This window comes from Leuciscus leuciscus (assembly GCF_965113295.1).
Source record: "Leuciscus leuciscus genome assembly, chromosome: 15".
Classification (NCBI taxonomy): Eukaryota; Metazoa; Chordata; class Actinopteri; order Cypriniformes; family Leuciscidae; genus Leuciscus; species Leuciscus leuciscus.
Window position 1 is genome coordinate 26520041 of NC_138739.1, and position 11336 is coordinate 26531376.

Here is an 11336-nt window from a genome sequence, read left to right on the forward strand (position 1 = left end):
CCCTATAGACTTTAAATCAAAGTTGAATGAATCTTTTGAGCACTATGGGAACTCACCTGAGCCACAACAGCTTCAACACTTCCAAAGCGTTTGTAAAAGCGGTAGTCTGCATGGAGGTGCAGAAGACAGCTGGTTTTGGACTGGTCGACCTTCCGCTTTGACCTGGAGACCGGTACCTGTTGTGGGTCACAAGATGGAGAACGTTGAGAAGGCGTGAAGGAACAATGTAAGGAGAAGGTTCACATCTGGTTTTTCAATCCTGCCACCGAACAACTGGAAATGATGTGTTGTAGTAAATATGAGCTTAAAATAAAACAGAAGCATGTTATCTGATTTAAAAACACGGCAGGTTGTCCTTGCACCCATTTTGGGTAAATTAACACATGGCTTTAACCCAATCAGGACCTTCAAACAATAGATAGATCAGGCAGATAGTACTCTATCCCAAGCAGTAGCTTGGGTCGCCTCTTAAAAACAGGACATGGTGGTAGGGCGAAACAATCACTGAATGACATTACGAACCGTTGATGTAATGACAGCCGATTTCAGAAAGCTCTGAACATCTGATTTCTGAATTATTTCCAGACTTAGTGGACCTCTAAAAGAAATGATTTGGGAATGTAAAGACACACTCTACAGGGCTGAACTGAAAACGAGGTGAGGTCATGTCTGACCTCTTGGTGGTTTTGGACAAGATGCTGGAGCCGCTCGGCACCACAGAAGCCAACATGATCGCCTCTCAAGGGAGTGGTGTCTGTGTAAAAAAAATGGAAATAAATCACATTAAAGGGTTACAATATGGGAGTCACCAAGGGATAAAAATGCTGTAATTAACTTTTTTTTTATTACTAAAACTAAAACTATTAATAGTCGTTTTCATTAATTGAAATAAAGCTGAAATAAGATAAAACATATAGATGAAAAACTCAAACTTAAAAAACCTAAATGAAAATTAAAAATATTTCTTTGGCAGCTTACTAAAATAAGTTAGACATACTAACTAAAATTACTAAAAAATAAAGCTGACATAAAATAAAGTAAAGCTACATAGAAATTTTTTTTTTTTTTAAATGACAAAAGCACATAAAAAATTACTGAAAGTTAAATTAAAATTAAATAGAAAACTGAAAATGTAATAATAAAAGCTGATTCAAGATATTAAGTAGTATAATAGTATATAAATAATACTAAAATAACAAGATTTGATAAGAAAAAGAAAGGCGTTCAGATTAGTTTTAGTAACGTTCTAAGTGACCTTTTGGAGGTTTCTGGCACCATCCTAATTTTCTTTAAATTAGGTCCTTCTCAGATAAAAAACAAAACAAGCTTTTTTTTATATATAAATATCATACATTTGAAAAATTCATTAATGATGCCCAATATACTTCTTATTGGTGTCCAGCGAAATGCAGGACTAGATGATGCACAGACAATCTGACAAAGATTGCAAAAATCTTGGACCCACTTGTACAGCCTTAAAATTAAGAATGCATTGCAAAACCGAGGTGCTTGCTCAAGAGAGACTTGAGCGATTGTATCTTTTCTGACCCCTGTCGAAAACTCTCATTGTGACATAATTACTAACTGTACTAAACTTTGGTAGACGTGACATCAACTTGCAACTAATGAAGGAAAAAGTTTTAATAAAAAGTCCAACCTTTTATGTTATTTATATGTTTTATCACAGTCTGAATTTAAAAGGAAGAACAAGATTTGTACATTTCCTGGAGAAAACATGAGTGGGGCTGGCTGGACCAAGCAAAAGTGTTGTGGGTGGTTGCCAGGGTGTTGCTAAGGGGTTTTGGTGGTGCTGAGGGTGATTTATAGGTTTCTAATTGGGCCAACTCAAAATTGCTCAGCCCCACATCTAGCCTAGTCAATTGTTTTGTTTTTTTTCACCCATTTTATCATCTGCTAGACAGAGAAAGTCTGAATGCTTAGAAACATAAAAGCAAATGGGTGTACACTATGAGTTATTTAGTACTGTAAACCCAGATTTAGTTTCTAATTAAACTTACGAGTGATCATTACTTATTATTTTATGTTTAGTAAAAACCTGCTATCATTACTAAACAACATTAGTTGTTTGTACTATTTAGCTGAAAGATTCATTGCACTAATCAGGTTTAGCAGAGATAACTTTGTATGTTTAGTTTCATAAGGAAGGGGAGGGGCCAAATCAAAATCCTGCCTGGTCACGTGAAAAGACCCGCGTCTAACGTGCGTCCAAGGGGCTCTACACCTGGCGGGACGAGTATTGAGAATTGTATTGAGTATTGAGAAGCAGACGGTATTGAGAATTAACAGAGGTTTAGATGTTGATGAATTATTGTTTAATTTGTAGTCACCATAATGGTGATAAGTGTTGGCTTTAGTTGGGCTCTTGCCCTTGACAATTGAACATTAGTTTTTCTTTGGCTGCTTTACTTGTGTGTTTAAAAGGCACAATTGTTATAGCAAAAAAGCCAAGAGTATAGTGATCCAGTAACTAAGACTGCATATTAATGTAGTCATCTATAAAGATTATGGGCCCTATTTTAACGATCTGAAACGCAAGTGCGCAAGTAACTTTGTGGGCGGATCTCCGGCGCTATTGCTATTTTCCCGGCGGGATAAATGCCTCTTGTGCCAGGCGCAAATCTAAAAGGGGTTGGTCTTAAGTAGCTTCATTATTCATAGGTGTGGTTTGGGCGTAACGCGAAATAAACCAATCAGAGCGACATCTCACATTCCCTTTAAGAGCAGGCGCGCTTGTTCTAAAGCGGATTCCTATTATAACGGCGGATTTGCCAGGCGCGCGCCAGGAGCGGTTCACAGCCGAGGAGACCGACGTTCTCGTCAGGGACATTGGGGATGGAGAAACACACCCAAATTAACTTTGGTTAAACAGGCGTATGATAATTTGGGTAAATGTGTAAGTTAGATGTATGCTTTTATAATAAATTGTCTATCTATCTATCCATCTATCCATCTATCCATCTATCTATCTATCTATCTATCTATCTATCTATCTATCTATCTATCGTAATAATGTATGATTTGCAAAAATGAAAACTGCTGCTTCTGTGTAGATGAGAGAATCAAAGTGCGCGTTGTGCACACGCTACATTGATTATGGCCAAGCATGCGCCCTTAAAATAGCATATAAATAACATGTGCAACGCGCCACTGACTTTAAACAATTTTTTCCTGGTTAGTGGCGCAATTGTTTTCTAAACCTGCAAGATAGCATGAAGAAACGTTTGCGCCGGAACACGCCTCCTCTTTGTGCTGAACCGCCCCCGGGAGCGCAAGTGTATTTCTTAGTTAACCGACGTGCTTCTGTGGAGGGAAAAGTCCGCTTTGCGCGGGTGCAAAATAGGAATGATACATGCGTCGGTGTACAAAGTCAATTGCGCTGGGTGCAAGATAGGGCCCTATAAGTCATCAGCACCTCATTTCGTCTGTTTAATCTCTTATTGTCTGGGTCTTTCCATATGATTGATATGAATGTTAATACCACTCAACATGTTTAGTTTCAGCTTGTGTAAAAAGTTAGGATTCCATGTTAATACAACTCAACATGTTTAGTTTCAGCTTGTGTAAAAACTAAAGTGGTATAGGGCAACGTGTTTCCACGCGATTTGCGAGTTAAGTCAACTAATTCGGTTTAAGAGTGAGTCCCTTTCACATGAAGGATGATAACTATAACGTTTTAATAATAGCTTTAATTCTGTGAGAATAGTGGAGTCCAGATACCAACTATGATGATCAGGACACAGAGGAACGATATCATTGGAATTTTTTTTCCAGCTAAAACATTGTCAGCCAAGCAGAATCCACTTGCTTTAAAGAGCTCTAGCATTTAAAGCGGACGACATAACTGCAGCGCATGCGTATCATGAACAGAATTAAAAACATTTCACCTTCAAAGACTCAAGCCACAGTGCTCCTAAAGTCGTTCACGAAAAGAAACACCTTGATAATGCTGTTATATTCTTCTTCTTAAAGAATAACTTTCACATGGAAACTTCAATCAACTACAAAGAATAGCAAGGCAATGTTTGGTCTTATGCTGCACTGATTGTTTGTGATAGCAGTGCATCGTGACCCCAACCAGACATAACAATAGTGGTATGACCTTAAAACTCAAAAACAAGGTTTACATTATGAATTCACATTCAGGACGGTCCCTAGAATAACACAAATCAGATTAAACATTAATTTGAAATAAGTTGAGGGCAAAAAAAAAAAGAAAAGAAGTTCATGCAAAGTCAGGTGGTTGACATCCACAACAGCCTGGTTAAGTTTTACCTACACTGTAAAATGACTGGGAGTTTAGCTGGGAGTAAATGTCAGGATGTTCCTTGACTTTAACTAGTGAAGCAACATGATTGGATCACACCATGCTGGTGTGCAAGAATCAACCAATAAGAATTCTTTAATGTAAATGAGGTGGACAACAAGGTCCCACCGCTGGTCTCAGATCACGCTTTGGAACGTGATCATTAGTTTCTATAAACAATAAGGCTAGTAGAGTCGTTCCTGGATCGGTGAGTTTGAGTAGAGAGAAATGGAGCATGTGAGAAGGAAGGGCAAATGTCGGACATTGACCCATTGATGGAATTACTTCCAGACTTTGGCTTCACCCTGTGCCTCTCTTTCAAGTGGTGCATGTGGAGATCAGGGCAGAAAGGTTTCAGGAGTTGTTTGAGGAAAGTATGCCTGAATTTATTGAGAAATAAGCCATACCAGAGGGGAGCGGAAATTAAAATGAATGTTTATCCAAGAACACTTGCAGAATCTAATCTGGAGTTTAGAATTTTTTTTTTTACGTCATTTCAATTCATTAGTATGCAAGTTCCTTAGGAATCAAACAGACATTGGTGTTGCTAAAATTAAGATTTTAAAGATTATGATTTTATTTTCTGTAAAGCTGCTATGTGTACTAACAAGTTTGATTTGACTTAAGATTTGACAATAAATTGAAAATGAAATTCAACTGGGAAACCATCCTAATTCTGTGTTTATATCTATGTTTCTCATGCATTGCTTCTGATTGGTTGTTTCCTTTATTCAGCCAGCTGCAGTGAAACCTAATCAAAGCTGCTCCTCTTCCTGTTAGTTTTAACTTCCAGATGGCAGACAAACCAGGGCATTGTCCAAAAATGAGATGAATCGGTATATAAATAACAGATCTGTACAATCAGCTTTAGTCATCAAGTAACTCAAACAGGAAATCCGTCACTTAAAATTGCTCCAAATTACGGTGCAAATTAGTACACCGTTTAAAAATAATAATAATGCTGTATAAAACAAAAAAGGTCACATTTTCACTATTATTAGAACTTTTTCTAGCACATTCTTTTACTGGTATTTTACTGTTAGCTTTGTTTTGTTCAATTTTCACATTAATCATATGTCATCAAAGACATTTACTAGACAAATATTACAATGAATGGAAGAAAGTGGCATAATATGGCTAAATAAGTCCCACTTTCTAAATAAAGGAGCCAGTCGTCAATTGGTAAAGTCATTGCGTCACTGCAACTGCCCTTTAGAAGCTTCCTTCTAAAGGTTCCTATATAGAAGTGTTTTCTGAGACACACGTATGACTGTGCATTGGCTGGTCCAGCCTGAAAAATGTGTTGGTTAGTTTTTTTGTCATGGTTTGAGCATTCAGAAACTACATTTATGAGACAGTTGTTGTCAGATTTCAATGGTGATTTCAAATATAAAATGTAATCGTATGCTTGGTGAACAGCTTAGGAGAATAGCTTAGGCGTTTCAAAGAAGCCCACCGAGTCAAATGACTTGCCTTAAAGGGACATTGATGTAATTAATACTTTTGCTGTTTTTTAAACAGTAGTTTATAGTAAAAAATTATTACATTTTTAATCCAGTTAAATACAAATAAAGAATTTCACCATGGTAAACTACAGGTAATAAATAGCTTTTTTACTGTAGCATCATTTTTATTTTTTTTGTTAAAATTACAAACATTATTTACTCCAACAGTGATTCACCTTATGCTAATTCTGTTCATATTTCTTACATATTATGATGTTAGGCATACTATAGTTACATGGTGCACCTTTAAAAACATATCCAAAGCTTTACATATATGAATAACCTGCCCCTGGACCCATGGGAAACCTTGAAACCTTGTAACCTTGAAACCACATGGGAATGGTGTGACTTCAACCACGAGATCACATGACCACAATCTCCACAGACTATACCTACATTTGTCTCTCTGCCAATGTTTACCTCCATGCTATACAAAAACAGGAACACATGTTCCTCAGCCCCCTCTTTTTCCTTTTCTTTTTCTTTCTTTTCTTTCTTACTTTTTTTTTTTTACCAACCCCGTGAAGGAAGTACACAAACACAAATGGAAATCCCAGAAATGACATCAAAAACACTCCAGGGTAGAAAAGTCTGGGACCACTTATGAAAATGCACCTATTTTGTTTTCCTGTATAAATTCATATCAAGCTTCTTGAGTTTCATCTGAAGCAAATCTGATCTTTTGTACAAAAGTTTCCCCCCCAAAAAAAAAAAAATGTAATGTGGTCTCAGACTGACACATTGAGTAAATGTAAGTCTATTACTTACAATAAATGACAGATATCTTTAATCCTTGTAAACTGGTTCTGCTCTCTAGGCTTGCTACTTAAAACAATCATTTCCATGTCAGTTGGCAGAGAAAGAAGGAAGACTACTAGGATTTAAAAATTACTTGGCTGATCAAATGCATTAAGGTTATTATCAGCCTTTTCTGTTACATTTATCATGGTAGTTTCAGGTATAAACATACTCACTTGTGAGATTTATAATATTTATAATTTTTTGAACAATCAATAAAACGTGCAACACGTCCAGCTCCTCTGCCTGCAAAACTTAGCATATTATCAGGGCATTGAACTGCGGTAAAATACCCCACGCAGTTCATTGAATTCATGGTTGGACAAAGAGAAAGTACAAGTCTCACTTTTAAAACTAACTTTCTAGATGAATATGACAGTTTATCTCCAGAAGTAGCTATGTTTTTACCACCAAATATTTTTAATTGCTATAGTGTATATATATATATATATATATAGCATAATAACCAAACTGTAGTGAGGTTTATTATTAAAATAAAAAATAAAATATTAATTCTCCAAAAGGGTTAAAAAACAAACTTAAAAATTATTATTATAATAAATTATTTTAAGTTTTGACAAATTGGTGGCCAATTCATACAAATTCATATAAATCTGCTTATGCCCCATTGATGATTAGGTTTTGGGGTGGACCTTCATGCTTCCTTTTCCCCCCAAAAAACTGCAGGTTTCCACACAAATTGCATCATACAAATTCATACGAAATCGCCACCTCATGAGATCGAGTTGGGAAAGTTTTATTATATCGACCAGTAACTTAACCAGTATATTAATCTTGTTTTATGGCTTGTTAGTCTATCGGAAAAAGACAAAAAATACTGATCAATACAACGGTGAACACACAAGAAAGGACATGAGAAAGTTTTGTTGGGACTAAATCACAGCTTAAAGGTATAGCGGAGGATGTTTTACTTCCTGGTGGGTAGTCTAAACTATTGGTCCTCCTATTTGTCAATCATTCTGGTGAATCAATCAAACTTTTCAAAAAGTGGAGAGGGCGGGTCTTATCTAAAAATTGGAAAGATCCTCCGCTATACCTTTAAATGTAAGAAATGCGTTGTATAATCACTTACCCACATCATCCTCATGATAAATAATGGAATGGTGGTCAGAGTTGGGGGTGTCGTATCTGTCAGTGGGCTCCACGTAGAACGTCCCATTGGCTGTTGTGATGGAGCCTTCAAACTGACCCTCAACAACAGAACCTTGACATGAGGATCCACTGTCATCTATGAGAGAGAAAACATTTTATCTTACACTGTAAAAAGTGATCAGTTGACTTAAGTGAGGAAACCCGTTACCTTAAAATTATGAATAAACATCATGCGTAATTGAAATATTAAGTTATGTGGATTGTCAAGTTAACGTAACTTAATTTTTTCAATTACGCATGAAGTTTATTACTTAATAATTTTAAGGCAACGAGTTTCCGCACTTTTTTTAAGTTAAGTCAACTTATCTCTTTTTACAGTGTATTAACATTAATTATAGATAAACTGTGTGGCTGCCAAAACAAGTCCTACCTTCTAGTACTCCTGAATATATGTGAGAGAGATCCACCATCTGAGTTTCATCTTCTGACTGGACCTTAAAATCTTCTGTGAAGCCATTTACATCTGGCTTGAGACGCAGGTGGAATGCCCTTCAAGAAATCAGTGCTTAATAAACGTTTGTAAGTGGACAATAAAGTATGGTGGGATAATGAAGATGTGTGGACATCATAGATAGGTACCTACCTCTGAAAGGCGTTGAAGTCTAGATGAAGCTCTTGATTGTTCAAATGTGTCTCGCGTCTGATGCGCTGGTGTTGTTGTTTTAAGAGCTCTCGGTCATAAGACAGGCCTTCATAGTGTTTTATGTACTTGCTAATGTCTTGTAAAGCTTCTGAAATATTTGGAGCAAAATATAGTGTTAAATTATCACCACAAATCCACAGACAACTAAACCCCAACGTAGCTGTTTTAAATTGAGAAAATCACAAAATATTAGAGTTTTTGCGTTACAACCGTTGATTAGACGGTCGTGACACGGCGTCTGCTTTTTCACCGTCTCGCGCATTTGCTTGCGCACGAGAGACGCCATGTCAAATTAAAAGTTTTTTTATTTTTTATTAACATTTTCCATTTACAAACTCAAGAAACAACAACTCAATAAAAACAAAAACAAAATAAAAACATAAATATACATAAATTCACATAATTCTATATTTAGTCATATTCTGTATTCACATAGCCTACATTACAAATAAGTAACTTAAGTACCTAAAATTAATAGGCTTATAAAAGAAACAATAAAAACAAAAATCCAACACTAAGGGGGGCTGAAATAATACAACACACGCTTTAAAATAATAAATACTGTATACTTAAATGTCAAGTTAAAAGTTGTGTGTCCGCTCCTCGATATCAAAATAGTGGCCCAATCAGAAGAAACTGGGGCATCAAAGGCACGCTGGCTGCATCCGAAATCTTATTTTAATAAGTATTACTTTACGACCGCTAAAAAAGTATGACATGCCTACATTCGCCATTTTGTCATTATCATGTGACCTAGTTGTCAGTTGTGTCTCTTCACTGCCATTCATAAATCCTCTCCAGTGGCCACATGGGACAGTAAAGTGTCCATCGTATGCACATTTCAGAATCTGGCTGAAGAAAGTAGGTCATCAGTGTACTTTTTGCCTATTCTTTTAAGAGGGCGAATTTGGACATAATTATTTTGTCATATACCGTTATTCGCTTAGTAGTAGGCGATTTCGGATGCAGCCTAAAGTGGATTTGCTGGCCTGTTGACTGGTTTTAGAGAGGTTTGGGGAACTTTTCAGCTAGTCAAGCTGGGAGACCATGCTCGCCCCCAGCTAAACACCTGGAGCAGCCTGGCTGGGAGACCAGCAAAACAGCTTAGGCTTGTTCAAGCATGTTTTCTTTGTGTTTGTTTTTTTGTAACTGTCAGTTGTCCGCCATATCTGCTATTTACTTATTTTTTTCCGTATTACATAAAATGCATTAGACACCCCTGTTCTGTGGTGTACTTTTGTCACATTTTAAACGCAAGAACGTATTCTGTTTGAACAGCTAATGCTCACATAATGCTACAGTGTTTTGAGTGGCTCAAGTTAAAAGAACCTACCTGTCTTGATAATAATCTTTGGACACAAATATTTTATTTTGTCCATTTTATCGTCTATCAAATGAAAATCGTTTTGCTTTAAAAAAAAAAGAAAAAAGTAATAGCATACCTCACCACCACAAGCCGTAGCACAAACGGTGCAGGTCAAGTTACTTGCCAAAGTGTTATACTTTGAGGTTTGTCCAAATAACTAACCCTAAGTATGAACAGCAATAGTGTAACATACCTTAACAAGACCTCTAACTATGACTAAAAGTGTTCTTATATCCGAATCTTATTTTGATTCAGGCAAGTTGAGGCAAACTACAATGAAAGAGGCCAAAACAACTTCAGTAATTTAGACAAATGTCCTTATATTGACCTCAGATAAGCCCACCACCTGCTGCAAGACAAAGCATGAAGAGATTTCTTACCTGTAAAATGTCCTCTAGATAAAATATAAATCAGCAGATAAATCTTAAAAGCACTCAAAAGTTTGGCTACCATGTCTTCTTAGCTCACTAGGTGCTTGAAACCTATGCCGAGAGGAATGTTTCTGGCAACACATGCCTGAACTACACTAACTAGGCATATACAGACATGTTGATCTGTTTTGAAGGAGGACCACAATTTAAATTCAGTTTCTAAAGTATAACAAGAATTTTTAATGAGGTTTGCTCAGGGACACATGGGAAACAATGACATGTTGGGTCCCCCACATCCATGTTCTTCCAAGGCTTTAAAAAGGATTTTTCTTTTGGGAAACTTCCATAAATCTCATTGTATAGTTGACTGTGGGGGAGAACAGAAATTCTCATGGGTGTGTGGTACAGCAATTGAAATTCCAGCTCTGCTCAGGTTTTGTTCCAAATGGCTTGGTCCACATGTCAACGTATTTGCAAAGAGAACATGTGCCAGTTCAAACAGCAAAACCTCGCTGGACAGTATTATTAGGAATGAGGACAACCAGCAGTTCTAGGATATTGGTCTTGTAGACAGCATTCATTTATCAAGAATTTCTTGGCACATTTCAGCAGTATGATATATAATGAGAGTTTTATGACCCCCAGACATTTCTAGGAATGCTGACTCCACCTACAAAACCTTCAGCCTGGATGTGATTGGCCACCAATGCACGACCTGATCTAAGTTAGTGACATCATTCAAGATGCCTCCCAAGAAGGCATCAATTTAGGCATAGGTTACTTTAGGACATTGTGGAACTGATACACCGCACACCAACTTCACCTCCCAGGATGTCGTCTGTTACCAAAAGTTCTCCTGAGTTCCTTTGAACTGTATCATTTATCTTTATTGACAGCTAATTACTCTACTACAAGAGTTAATCATATGTAATAACCATAACAATTATGAATTCCCACCCCCAAACAAAAGTTGCACTGCAGTGGTTTGTTTCAAAGTATTAAACAACGTCCCACATTACCATGGCTAATTTCAAGCTAGCAAAGCACAATATCCCCTGTGGAGTCAGTTTGTTGTCATAATGATTAACTGAAAACAGATTCAGGAGTGAGTTCAGAGCCTCAAATTTAGGACAACGTCGCCCCCTAACTTATAAAT

General features: G+C 36.8%; 1 protein-coding gene across 1 annotated transcript in view; it reads right to left on the reverse strand.

Moving 5' to 3' along the window:
• The window catches only part of LOC309475439 (disintegrin and metalloproteinase domain-containing protein 10), a 24967-nt gene extending 14556 nt beyond the window's left edge, over nt 1-10411 (reverse strand). The window contains exons 1-6 of the mRNA XM_082138225.1: nt 10190-10411; nt 8384-8531; nt 8171-8289; nt 7721-7876; nt 675-754; nt 57-176 (exon numbers count right to left, since the gene is read on the reverse strand). Of these exons, the coding sequence (XP_081994351.1) occupies nt 57-176; nt 675-754; nt 7721-7876; nt 8171-8289; nt 8384-8531; nt 10190-10262 (696 nt within the window). The 5' untranslated portion in view covers nt 10263-10411. The remainder of the gene's footprint in view (nt 1-56; nt 177-674; nt 755-7720; nt 7877-8170; nt 8290-8383; nt 8532-10189) is intronic.
• Nucleotides 10412-11336: the final 925 nt, after the last annotated feature.